The sequence below is a fragment of the Pelodiscus sinensis genome, chromosome 29 (assembly GCF_049634645.1).
Source record: "Pelodiscus sinensis isolate JC-2024 chromosome 29, ASM4963464v1, whole genome shotgun sequence".
NCBI classification, from domain to species: domain Eukaryota; kingdom Metazoa; phylum Chordata; order Testudines; family Trionychidae; genus Pelodiscus; species Pelodiscus sinensis.
This window is the reverse complement of record NC_134739.1, coordinates 8,522,041-8,535,227: the sequence shown is the minus strand read 5'-3', so window position 1 is coordinate 8,535,227 and position 13,187 is coordinate 8,522,041. Positions and strand designations below refer to the sequence as shown.

At 55.6% G+C, this 13,187-nt stretch overlaps 1 protein-coding gene across 1 annotated transcript; it reads left to right on the top strand.

The window, feature by feature from the left end:
- The first annotated feature begins 326 nt into the window (after positions 1-326).
- On the top strand, positions 327-12,593 carry LOC102443751 (glucose-6-phosphatase catalytic subunit 1-like). Its single transcript, XM_075911522.1, has 5 exons — positions 327-608; positions 2,583-2,692; positions 6,745-6,850; positions 7,598-7,713; positions 9,346-12,593. Exons 1-5 carry the CDS (start codon positions 379-381, stop codon positions 9,855-9,857), a joined length of 1,074 nt encoding a protein of 357 aa, XP_075767637.1. The 5' UTR covers positions 327-378; the 3' UTR covers positions 9,858-12,593.
- Positions 12,594-13,187: the final 594 nt, after the last annotated feature.

Sequence of the window (13,187 nt, the reverse complement as noted above, 5' to 3'; positions counted from 1 at the left end):
AAAGTTTGAACACCCCCCCCCCCCCCGCTTTAACATAGCAGCCAGAGGGATTTCAACTGGGTTACTGTCCCTTAGCCAGGAGCAGGGTGTTGCAAAGGGTTAATGGTGCCCTCCGGCCAGGGGATGCAAACAGCCTGGTGTTTTGTCAGCCTCCTTCTCTCTTTTACGTAAGTGGCTCCAAACATGTTTGTATCAGCCCCCCGGTGATGCACCTTTGCTCAAGAGGGGGTTTGACAAAAGTGTGTTGGGTCCAAAGATCAGTGCAGGAGGCAGCAACTTGCCGGCTGCAAACAAGAGCCCGGCAGGGTATAAAACCAGCCCGGGAGCTGTGCGGTCTCATCCACTCAGCACGCTCAGAAGTGTTGATAGGGAAGCGGAATGGAGGCAGGCATGAACGTGCTGCATGACGCGGGCATCCAGGCCACTCGCTACCTGCAGGAGAACTACCAGAGCTCCCAGGACTGGTTCCTCTTTGTCTCCTTCGCCGCCGACCTCAGAAACACCTTCTTCATCCTCTTCCCCATCTGGTTCCACCTCTCCGAGGCCGTGGGCGTCAAGCTGATCTGGGTGGCTGTCATCGGGGACTGGCTCAACCTGGTCTTTAAGTGGTGAGTAGCCCCCGCTGGGCCTGCTGCTTGCCCTGCGCATCTGTAGCTGAATGCTTGGGCGGCCACTCAGGAGAGATTCGGGGGCTGCCCAAGCTGATTAGCCGAGCACCTGTCCACAGCTGGCAGCATGTGTTTCTGAGGTGGTGCACATCCACACATGCCTCGGTGCATGCAACAAAATTTATTCTACACACACATGGGTGGGGGAGGGATTAAAAAGAACCTCGCTGCACACACATCATCCCTTCTTCCTGAAGCTTGTTTGGCTGTGAAGTGGGCACCTACCCAGCGGGATCAGGGTGGTTCCCAGCTGGCACTTTCCAAAGACAAGTTCCTCCATCGCTGATTTCCTTCCAAGTCAGCCCCGGAACGAAGCCTGGAATTGCATCGATTGTCCAGCTCCAGTTTGTGGATCAGTGCCCGTGAGAACCCTCCTCGCCAGCTCGAGCTGCTTCTGACTGTTCTTTACAGGGCACAGCAGCCCAGTCACACCCAAGAAAACCCTTGATAGATTCAGATCCACCAAGGATCTATCTCCAAACTTTCCCCAGGCTCCCCCTTGCTGGCAGCCAGGGAGCCATCTAACAGCGGGGCTAGCAAGGGGGCACCACACTGCAAGTGTGCTCCTGCTGGCATCACTGCCCAGAGGGGCTGGCGTTTAAGGGCTGTCAGGTGTGGGGCCGTGGCTAGGGGCTTACCAAGGACACAGAGATGCCACTGACCTATGGTGTGATACAGGGCTAGGTAGCCTCCTTTTCTCCTGCTGTGATACACACAGTGCTTTGCGGTCGATGAGTACAGGCTGCCATCCAAAGCCTGAATGTTTTTAAAAGCCAAGTGCATTCTTTATAGCTGGTAATTTAATGAGTTCGGGGGCACCGCTGAGAGGGTCAAATCAGACCGAGTTGCTTAGAACCAGGGCTACTTCCAGCCCGAGACTGGGGGTCCCCCGCTACAAGGCACCAAACCCACCACACCGAGCACGTCCGCTGCCCCCCAGCTAGCAAGAAGTAATACAAGCAACCGCTTTACACACTCCAGCACTCCTCCTGACAGGCGGGAGGGTATACAAACCAATCTCACCCACTCCAAAGAAGTTCTTCCAATCCCAAAGGACCAGCCACATTCCCAGGTCAATGTATACCCTCAGATCTTACCCAAAAGAGCACGCTGGGCTGATCCTTTAGAATCTAAAATCTAAAGGGTTATTGAAAGAAAGAAAGAAAGAAAGAAAGAAAGAAAGAAAGAAAGAAAGAAAGAAAGAAAGAAAGAAAGAAAGAAAGAAAGAAAGAAAAATTGAGAGCAAAATTGGTAAAAGAACAAATTAAACAGCCCAGCCCCTAAACTTGGCCAGCTGGGGTTCTCTGGTCCAGCAGTACGTGTTGTCCTCCCAGACTGTGGATATTGCTGGAGCAGAGAGCCCCAGATATTAGAGGTCCAGCCTGTGGTATAAACAGAACCCACAAAGGATACACTTTCAACAGACCCCTCACTTGGCCCACGTGGTACAAAATTTGGGGCTAACATACCACCCTGGGGGCAACAACGTTCTGCTCATGACAGAAAGTGGCAGGGAGAATGCCTGGAACATGAGCTCAGGGAGGATGTGGGCATAGGAGCCTCCATCCGGGCCTATGTGCTTCACCCCTTATGTCTGCTTTTCTCCTGACTGGCTCCTCCCATGAGACGCTGACCCGTGGGGGGAAGGGGATGGAGTTGCCTCTGGAGTCAAGAAGGGCTGAGCTGGCGGGAGGACGATGGGCTAGCCAGCGCAAGGGCACCCCGGTTGCCTGGTTCACCCCAGCAGAAGCAGCCCACGGTTGGTAGCTTGAATGGCTCATGTGCCCTGCCGCAAGTTTTCTGCACCATCCCGGAAAGGGGGAAATGGCTGCAGGATGAGCCTGCGGCATGGGCAGGGTATGCATGGAGCAGCATCCTCAGGCTAACGTCGGGCCTTTTATTCTTGCCTTCTAGGATCCTCTTTGGGCAGAGACCCTATTGGTGGGTCCGGGAGACCAGTTACTATGGCAACGCCTCCATCCCTGGGATCCAGCAGTTCCCCCTCACCTGCGAGACCGGCCCAGGTGAGCCACATCTGGAGCCACGAGTCATTAGGCAGAACTGTGGTTCCCATTATACATAAGGAGGGGAGGTACCATCAGCAGAATGACATAGGACATAAGTTGCATTCAAGTTGCAGTGGGGGAGGTCTAGATTGGAGATTAGGAAAAACTATTTCCCTAGGAGCACTGGGATGGGTTCCCGAGGGAGGGGGTGGAATCTCCATCCCTAGAGGTTTTTAAGACCTGACTTGACAAAGTCCTGGCTGGGAGGATGGAGTTGGGGTTGATCCTGCTTTGGGCAGGGGGTTGGACTCCATGACTCCTGAGGTCTTTTCCAACCCTGTGATGCTATGATTCCGTAACAGGGCGGGCATTTCTCAGCACAAGAGGGAGCTGTTGGGAAGAAGGGGGAAAGGATGTCTTAACTTGGTCCACCACTTAACTATCCTTGTTAGAACTTTTTTTTCTAATATCCATCCTAAGTCTCCCTTGTCTCATGGGAAGCCCCCTCCTTCTTGAGCGACCCACAAGGGACATGAAGAATTACTGATTCCTGTTCTCTTCCTAAGAACCGTTTACACACATGAAGACTGTTCTGAGATCCCCACTCCTCTTCTCCACACAACCCATGCCCAGGTCTTTCAACCTTTCTGCATAGATCAGGTCTTCTAAACCTTTGGTCCGTTTTGTTGCTCTGCTCTGGGGTCTTTCCAGTTTGTTCATGCCTTTCTTGACATGTGGTGCCCAAAACTGGACACAGTTCTGCTCCTAAGAACTCCGGGTGCCAAGTAAAGCAGACAGTTCCCTCCTGTGCCCTACAGACATAGGGGCTGTGTCTAGACTGGCAAGTTTTTCCGCAAAATCATCTGATTTTGCGGAAACTTGCCAGCTGTCTACACTGGCCACTTGAATTTCTGCAAGAACACTGACGATCTCATGTAAGATTATCAGTGTTCTTGAGGAAATACTATGCTGCTCCAGTTCGGGCAAAAGTCTTTTTCCGAAAGACTTTTGCGCAAAAGGGCCAGTGTAGACAGCACAGAAGTGTTTTCCGCAAAAAAGCCCCGATGGCAAAAATGGTGATTGGGGCTTTTTTGCGGAAAACCGCATCTAGATTGGCCATGGACGCTTTTCCGCAAAAAGTGCTTTTGCGGACAAGCATCCTGCCAATGTAGACGCGCTTTTCCGAAAATGCTTTTAACGGAAAACTTTTCTGTTAAAAGCATTTCCGGAAAATCATGCCAGTGTAGACGTAGCCAGGGTGACCATAATTCCCAAAGGGAAAACAGGACACTGTCTGGGACTGGCCTGAGCCATCTGCCCCGCCCCATGAGACAGTCATTGGTCACTGGAACCAGTGGAGTTCTGCCTCCCACCCTAAATGGGGCTGGAGTCTTCCCCCACCCCACACATTCCTCCACACCATACCCCTTTCTTGACAAAAGCAGGTATCTGTCTATTTGCTCTTGCCAACTGATCGAGTCCCAAAAAGTCGGGATGGCCAGGACAGAGTTTAAAAAAGGCACCGACCAGGGGCCAAAATGGGACATACGGGCATCCTATACATACAACGCCAACGGTTAGAGTTGTCCTTTTCACAATTGCATCTCATTGGTGACTCGGTAGCTCTGACCCACAGCTATTTGGTGGATTTGACTTTTCCTTCTCGAGCGTGGTACTTTTGCACGTGTCTTTACTGGCTGTCGTCTCGGTGACTTCAGACCAATTTGCCCATGTCTCAAGATCATTTTTTGCATTTTAACCCCGACCTCCAAAGTATGCGGATTAGTGAAGTGGCCTTAAGCCCCGGGGTGGACTCACCCATTCAGAATTAAATCACCTGAATTTGGTGAGCTTTGGTTCATTTGGGAAGTCAAGGAACGTCAGTGGGAACGTCAGTGGGATGGATCTGAATCCGAGTATGAGCTTAATTGACTTCCAGAATGAATGTATCAGAGGGGTAGCCGTGTTAGTCTGAATCTGCAAAAGCGACGAAGAGTCCTGTGGCACCTTATAGACTAACTGAAGTGTAGGAGCATAAGCTTTCGTGGGCAAAGACCCACTTCGTCAGATGCATGTAGTCGAAGTGGGTCTACATGCATCTGACGAAGTGGGTCTTTGCCCACGAAAGCTTATGCTCCTACACTTCAGTTAGTCTATAAGGTGCCACAGGACTCTTCGTCGCTTTTCCAGAATGAATGGCATTACATGGAATGCAGGCCACTGATTCTGAGCGAGGGCGCCCTGTTCACCCAGGGGCAGGGTGCAGTTTGAGTGATTTATTTTAAACTTACGCGGGTAGGTAATTTGGATGAGTGTCACAGTGTGGACGAGCACACAGATGACTCAGTCTTTAAAGAAAGGAAATATGGAGCCCGTGGGCCATACTATTAAACTGGTGCTTTTGTGCCCGACGCAGCGGCTACAGCCGCTGTCCTTAAGCATTCCCTGCTCCCTGGAGAAGAACGGGAGACTTTGAATGTGCGGATTGTGTCCTGCCAGCTGTTAGGGGCGGGCCAGTCTGTGTAGGCAAAATCTGCCTTGGACTGAACTTGGACTGTAGAAGAAACCTTTGCTCGGACTGAGCAATTACCGAGATTAAGAACAACTATCTAACCTCTGCATGACAAAGGGCTGCCTGCCCTCAGAGCCTGCCCGGCCCAGGCGATAAGAAGCCGTGCCTTCCAGGAGAACAGCAGGCTGGCCCAGGACCAGGGCAGATTTTGTTTGCAAGGGACCCGGGATCTAGGCTGGAATTAAACGCTTGTTGCAGAGTTAAGTCGGAAGCCAGGGTGGCACCGTTGCAGAGGTGCCCTGGCTGTTTGTGCCAGCTGTTGTGTATGCATGGGATGTACACACCCGTGCGCTTGCACCCTCGCATGTGCACACACACACACAGCATGCTCTTGCACACGCATGTTCACCCTCCCCCACTTACTGCTGCTCTCTGCTGGATGGACAGCTGCAGTGCAAGGTGGGCAGTCTTCTTGGCCCCAGGATAGCAGAGGAACAAGGCGGCGGGGGACGGGGGGGAGATCTCTTTTATGGGGCCAGTGTCTGTTGGGGGGCAACAAGCTCTGGAGCCCCCAGGAGCCTTTCTGACAATGAGGAGCTCGCCTCCCTCACCGACGCTGGTTGGATAAAACCTGCTACCTCCCCCGCCTGGTCTCCCCACAACTGCGTGTATAGCGGTTCCCTCTACCTGCCGAGGTGCATCTCCCCAGGGAGGGGTCAGTGGCGGGGGCAGAAAGCACAGGGCTGGGAGCCAGGCCCTTGCCTCCTAATGCCACCTCTCCCCCTGGTGCTCTCTGTAGCCTTGGGCAGTGCCGGAGAGCAGGGATTGTGGGGTCTGCCCGCTAGCTCCAAGCATGGTGGCACTGAGGACCGCGTGTGGGGGAGGAAAGGGGGTTTGAACATGGAGGTGTCAGTCCGTGGCTTGGGCTGGTCTCTGCAGGGGACTAGTGAAGGGTTAATCCCCAGAGCGAGGCTCGGTTTGCACAAGCGCCAAGTATTCTGGCGGCATTTCCCTCACGGCTGTGCGTGAAGGGCGGGGCCTGTGTGTGAGTGGGCCACTGGCCCTGAGGAATCTTGTCCCATTCCCCGGCCTCGTGCTAGTGTGAGGGCAACAGGCGGAACCGAACCTGGGACCTCTGGAGCTTGGTGCACCTTGAGCGAAAAGCCAGCCGGCACTCAGCGAAGGCTGTAGAGCAGACTCATTTGTTCTCTCTGTCTGTGGTCTCAGTGCCCCAAATGGGACAGTGACCCCCCCACTGTTGGTGTGTGGGTTACATTAATGCTGCGGGGTCACTCCCCTCTTACATCCACCCAATCCTGTTAAGGACACCCCTCCTCCAGTGCTGCATATGGGGGATTCTCTTTGTGCTTGGCCCTCCCCGCCCCGCCCCGCCCTAGTACCCTCCTGCAGCCAGCTGTGCCAAGCTGGGCTGATGCAGCCTCTTAGCTCTGAATCTGGGAGACCTCAGCACTCCAGGCATGTGGTAGGAGGTTGCGTATAGTGATGTGGGCAGGGAACAACCCAAGGAAGTGTCCTACCTTCGCTTTCTCCCCCCCAGGGAGTCCCTCCGGCCACGCGATGGGCTCGGCAGGTGTTTACTACGTGATGGTGACTGCCATTCTGTCGCTTGCTCTGGGGAAGAAGAAGCCGACAATCAAGCACCAGTAAGCAGCGCTCGGATTGTTGTGCTTCTGGGTTTGCAGGGTCCGGGGAGGCCCTGAGGCCGGTGGGAGGCGTACGTTGAACCAAAGGAAATGAGTCTTCCTGCTGCATGCAGCTGAGCTGTGGAACTCACTGCTGCAGGAGGCCAGCAGGGCGACAAGCCCGGCCACACCAATGCACACGTGGAACCAGGGTTTTGGATGGGGTGGGATCACTGTATGAGCACTAAGCAAGCTACCGCCTGGAGAAAGAATCCCATAGACTGCATTGCTCTGCTGCAGTGGCTGGGAAGGAACTGGAGGGCCTGGGCTGAGGGGAATTTCTGGACTAGGCCACAAAGGAGTGAGGGGATCAGCTGCCTAACGTGTCCTAACGCTGCCTCACTGAAGACGGGGAAGTCTGGCGGCTGCTGTCACTGGCAGCACAGGGAGACCAGCACCGAGTGCTTTTGTCCCCGACTGGATGTTTTAAGCTTTCTCTGGATCACAGCCGAGGGCAAATCTCTGGCTCTGAACCTCTTCCTGCCCCAGGGGGGCTGCTGGATGCCCCTTTCAGTTCGGTGACTGGCAGGCACGGAAGGTTTTATCAGGTGACCTTCCTTCCTTTCCACCAGCTGGAACTTCAGCCGGTATGTGCAGGGAGACAGTATGTGCAGGGAGACACGGTTGAGATTCCAGCCTCTCCACCCGAGGGGGCAGGGAACCAGCTGTGTTGCCCTTTGTGTCTAACCAAAGGTCTCCCTCTTGCAGGTGCTTGCGGACAGCCCTGTGGGCCGGGTTCTGGGCCGTCCAGGTCTGCGTCTGCTTGTCTCGAGTCTTCATCGCTGCCCATTTTCCTCACCAAGTCATCGCTGGGGTCCTCTCAGGTAAGCGATCACGTGGCACCGTCGCTGCTCTTCCTCCCAACCGCACTGCTACTGTCGCGCTGAGCAAGGGGGCCAGATGTTGTAAGACCCCAAGGCCAGGAGGGACCATTGTGTTACTGTGGTCTGGCCTCGGGCCGCTGCCTAGCACAGGACCTGGGACTGCCCACAGTCATTCCTTTGGAACTAGAGCCGGGCTTTATAGAAACACCCAGTCGCGATGTAAAAAGTGCAGGAGAATCCACCATGACCCTGGATACTTTGTTCCTGTGCTTAGTTCCTGTTAGGAAAGAACAGATGAGACAGATGGGGTAGGAGGGCTCCATTCCACCTCGGACACCCTCAAAATTAGGCTCCGAGTGAGCAACAATTGAACCGCTGGTTCACCTTTTTCATCTTCGTCCGTATGGAAATACACTTATCGATGACATCACCCCGCAAGCCCTAATTTAGTCATGTGGACACCCGTATAATGCATAATCATAATGTGATGAATATAATTACCTCCGCCCCCGTTACTGGTGACAGCTTTGTGGTTGAGGTCAGCAGTTCTCACATCATGAAACTCCTTGAATCAGCAACTTACAAGGGGCACAGGGGTCAGAAGAAAGCACAGTTAACATGGAGAGCATTCTTTCAAAGTTACTTCTTTGGCACCGCTGCATGCGTATCTATCCTGGGCAAGCAGGAAAAGAAGGATCCAAGCAAGTCTGTCAAGCCATAGAAGCAGGGTTTGCCTGGGACATGCCCCATTACCCGTCACAAACATCAAGATCCCTTATTTCACCCTTACACACCCCAGCAGTTACTCCCCCTGCTGCAAATGTACCCACACCCCATTTCCTGGCTGAATCCCTCCAGCTTCCATTCCCAGTCTTTGGCCGCGTGGGGCCTTTCCCTGCTGGGTGGAGCCATGACCAAATGCTGGTTCCCCTGGGAGATGTGGTCGCAGCTCCTCCGCCTCGGCTCTTTCAACGGAAATAGATGGAGCCATTCCCTGAGCCTGTCTCTGGGAGGCCTGTGTTCAAAGCCGTTCCTTGCTCTCGTGCCCTGGCTTGGAGTGCTCTGCCGTGCCCAGCAGCCTGGGCAGCCCGGCAGGAACGAGCCCAGGATAGAGGCTGAGATGCAAGCCATGGCTCGGCACCACTGCCTGCCCCGATGGCATTCGTAGTCCCACACAGCCCACGGGGGCATGTGCCTCCCCAATCCCTTCAACGCAGCGACCCGGCTCAGGCAGTTCCAGGCACGGGCAGGTTTTACTGCCCACCTGCCTTGTCTGGAAGGGCGGGTGCAGAGGGTGTGGCCTGGGGAGGAGGGTCTGGTGGCACAGAGAGAGAGGGGTGGTTCCGATTGCCTTTCCGTGCTCACAGAGGATACAGCCGCCCGAATGCTGCTCTTTCCCAGGGAGGAGGTGGTGCAGAGCTCGACTCATTAGTGGGCTCAGTGATGAGACGGTGACCACCTGGGGGCGGCTGCTCTCCTCCCTCCCCCGCCCCCGCCCCCGCCCCCGCCACGCTGTCCTGCCCCTGAGTGTCTTGGGAGCTCTGTGGCACCATCTCCATGCCCAGTTGTGTGTCAATGCCGTCCCCTCGCTCTGACGGGTTGTTTCTCCTCTTGCTCTCTGTTCCCCCTCAGGCATGGCCGTGGCTGAGGCCTTCCGGCACATCCATGCCATCTACCATGCCAGTCTCCAGCGGTACCTGGGCACCACCCTCTTCCTCTTCGGCTTCGCCCTGGGGTTCTACCTGCTGCTGAAGGCCGTCGGGGTGGACCTCTTGTGGACCCTGGAGAAAGCCAAGCGGTGGTGTGACCGGCCGGAGTGGGTCCACATTGACACCACCCCCTTCGCCGGCCTCCTCCGGAACCTGGGCATCCTATTTGGGCTGGGGCTGGCCCTCAACTCCCAGATGTACCTGGAGAGCTGCAAAGGGAAAGCGAGCCAGCAGCTGCCCTTCCGCCTGAGCTGCATCGCGGCCTCGCTCCTCGTCCTGCATCTCTTCGACTCCTTCAAGCCTCCCACCACAGTGGAGCTGCTGTTTTACGTCCTGTCTTTCTGTAAGAGCGCGGCCGTGCCGGTGGCTGCTGCCGGCCTCATCCCCTACTGCGTCGCCCAGGTCCTGGGGCAACAGGATAAGAAAACGTTGTAGAAGGAAGGAACTTGGGGAGTGATGCACACGACATGGGACATGTCACAGAAGCAGAAGGGCCCACAGCTACCCCATGTCTGTGGGCCCAAGAGCTAGAACTGGGTCCTGAGTCAGCTGACACCGTGTTGGCCCAAGCCCTTTCCAGAGCTCTCTCCTTGCTAGACCTGCAGAAAGTGGCCAGCCCTGCCCAGGTCCTGCTCGTCTGGCTTCTGAAGTAGGGCCGCTGCCGACATGACAGGCCACACCGACGTGCAGGGCACACCCAGAGCCAACCCACCCTCTGACCGGCTCCGCGGATGGCTCGGCAGTGGGGCCTAAGAAGCAGCGTGCGGCAGGCAGGAGCCCCAGAAATTGCGGCTGTTTCCCCTGCCGGTCGCGCTGCGCTGCTGCTGGCACAGTCTCCCCCGGCCGTGTGCTGTGAGGAGACCGGCATTCTCGGGACCAGAGGGCACACGCCCCTGCGCACGGCGTCCGGAGGACTCTTTGGACAGCGCCTCAAGGGCAGAGGCTGTTGGGGGAGCTAGGCTAGGAGACAACGCGAGGGCGTGTGACAGAAAGGCTGCATCTACCCTCCCCCTGGGGCTCACTGGCCTCTGTGTCCCACTAAATACCCCATCTCCTGCAGTTACCTTTAGTGTGAAACACTGGTGTGTGTGTGTGTGGGGGGGGGCTGTATATAAGTGGGGTATTTTATTAAAACTTGGGCTGTGTTTTATTAACAGCCGGGAGTCCTTTGTCCGTGAGGTCCCTTGTCTTAGCCACAGACCATCCTGCAGTGGGAGCACTGGGGATGATCCCCAGGTAGGAGTCTCTTTACTGGGTGATGCTTACTGGTTACCAGTTAACCTGCGGCCCAGCTGTCTCCCTGTTTAACCAGTTAACTAATTAAACAGGATTTTACACAAAGACGCCATTTAGGGACGGCGGGGGGCAGTATCTGTACTGGGACGCAACTTGCTTTTCGTCCGTTCCCCTGACTATCAGGGAGCGAGGGGAAAGGACACGGCTTCTGCGCATGCCTCTCGCTCCTGGCTGGTGAAGGGAAGGGGCAGAGGAGTAACGCACAGAATCCGTGTACTTTCTCCCTGCTCCCTGATAGGGGAACAGGAATTAAAACAAGCCACGTCCCGGTACGCACAGCTGCTTTTCCTCCTGCTCTCCCAAAATGGCGCCCTTGATTTTACACCCCCACTCCTGGGCAGTGTTTGGATTGACCAGGGAGGTTTCCCTGCTCCTGGGGGAATCCAGCCCCCTGTCTGGATGCTGCTAACCCATCCCCTGCCAGACGCACTTTAAAACCACAGAGGGACCCTCCTACAAAGTCCCTGTTGCCCACCCTCCTCCCTATTCATGCTGCTGGATGCTGCTGTTCTTGGGGAGAGGGACAGAGGCGCAGTGCCATGGGATTAGTCACTGGAAAAAGGAGCCTGGGAATTCACAGCCTGGGTCTGCCTGGCTAGAGCACAGGAAGGGGGTTGGTACAGTCAATGGCTGTGTAAGTCCCACATCTCTGTCAGTGCTGGGATGGAAACAACCCCTGAGAAGCACAAACTCTTTGTGGGTCCTGTAACCTGCCCTGGCACCAGGGTTCCCTGTGAGCTGCATGTTTGGGCGGCTTCTCAGGAGAGCTTCAAATGCCACCCAGCTGAGAAGCAGAGTGCCCACGGCTAGGTTTTTTGTTTCTACTGGTGGTGCACATCAGCACCACTCCTGGTGCGCATAAGAAAATTTATTCTGCACATGGACAGAAAATATTAGAGCAGTGTTTCTTAAACTGTTTTCCATGGTACACCGGTGTGCTGTGAGGCAGTCGGAGGGGTGCCACGGAGAACAACAGTTCAAAATGGAATTCCCTTAAAGGGGCAGGTGACCTTTTTTTTTCTCAATAACTTTTCCCGTGGCCCCCCCCCCCTTTTTTTCTCAACAAAAAATCCTTGGTGTTCCTCATAACAAAAAAAATATTGTTGAGTGTTCCTTGGCCTTAAAAAGTTTAAGAAACACTGGATCAGAGGGATCATTGCCTGGCATGGCCAGGCCCATCGTGGAGCAGGCAGGATTGATAGCCCAGAGGTATCTCAGGAAAGGAAGGTGAGCACAGCTGCCGCCAGGCTGCCAGCTGGTTCCAGGGACCAGTCCTCTGGCCCATGGAGCTGCTCTTTGCTCTGATTGATTGAGCTATCCCCACGCTGCTCCCGAGAGCTGTCAGGTGCCCGGGCACAGGCACATCAGCTGTCAAACAGCCTCACTTCCTGGCCGTGAACCTGCTTTGGGGCTGTCTGGCTCAGCCACGCCTGTCTGTGGGGGCGGGGTTGGGTCTTTGGACTGGCTGAGGAGCGGTCATGGGCCCATCTGGGCTTCTTCGCAGGGCAGTGGGAGCAGGATCCTTGCTGGAGAGGCAAGAGTCAGTCCCCAGGGCTGGCAGCCCAGCCCCTTCCCCGTAAATACATGAGTTAAATGAAGCACAAAGGGGGGGCGGTCTCGGGACAGATCGGAGTGGGGCTGGAATTAGGGTGCTCCATCACCAGGCTCACATGGGCTCTCTTGCGGGAGACGGGGGATTTGACATCACACATCTCCTAGCTGCGTGTCCCTGCCTGCCCCCTCAGAGACTTTGGGAAGGGATTGCAGCTGAAGGTGCAGAACTTGGCTTATCCCAGACATTAACGCGGTGGTTCAACGTCCCGATTCAACGTGATTCCATTGCAAATAAAGGACCATTTAGAAAAGGGAAGTTCAGCCCTTTGGTCTGCAGTCAATGTGCTTTCGGGGCATGTGTGAAAGGGGCTGAGCCTGCTGGCTGCCATGAAAGGGGGGAGGGGAGGTCGGGGTATGCAGAGGGCCCCAAGAACTCAACACTCAGATTCACACACCAATTGCAGGTGCCCAAAGCAGCTCTGGCGCGGGACTGTGGACTTTGTCTCCATGCACGACGCGGCATTTCAGTGTTTGTCAGCTTGTATTGGGGCTTTATTGCCGAGGGAAGGGGGTTCCCCCACTTCCCAGAGCATCCTGGTTCTATACCTACGCCCATCTGAAGAGGGTTTTCAGACGATGGGGCGCGACCCGGTGCTGGGGCGTGAAATGTTGGGCCCTGGATCTCGGTGCTGCAGGGGGATCAGGTGACCAGTGGGGGATGCTAAGGCAGTGAGCTGCCTGTCCTAGCCCCACAGGCTGCGCTGCACCCCAGAAGCAGCCGGCAGCAGGCCTGGCTCCTAGGTGTGTGTGTTGGGGGGCACACGGGGCTTCATGCACTGCCCCTGCCCCGAGCACTAGCTCCGCATTCCCGTTGGCTGGGAATTTGCTGCTGGCTGCTTCTGGGGCGCAGCCTGG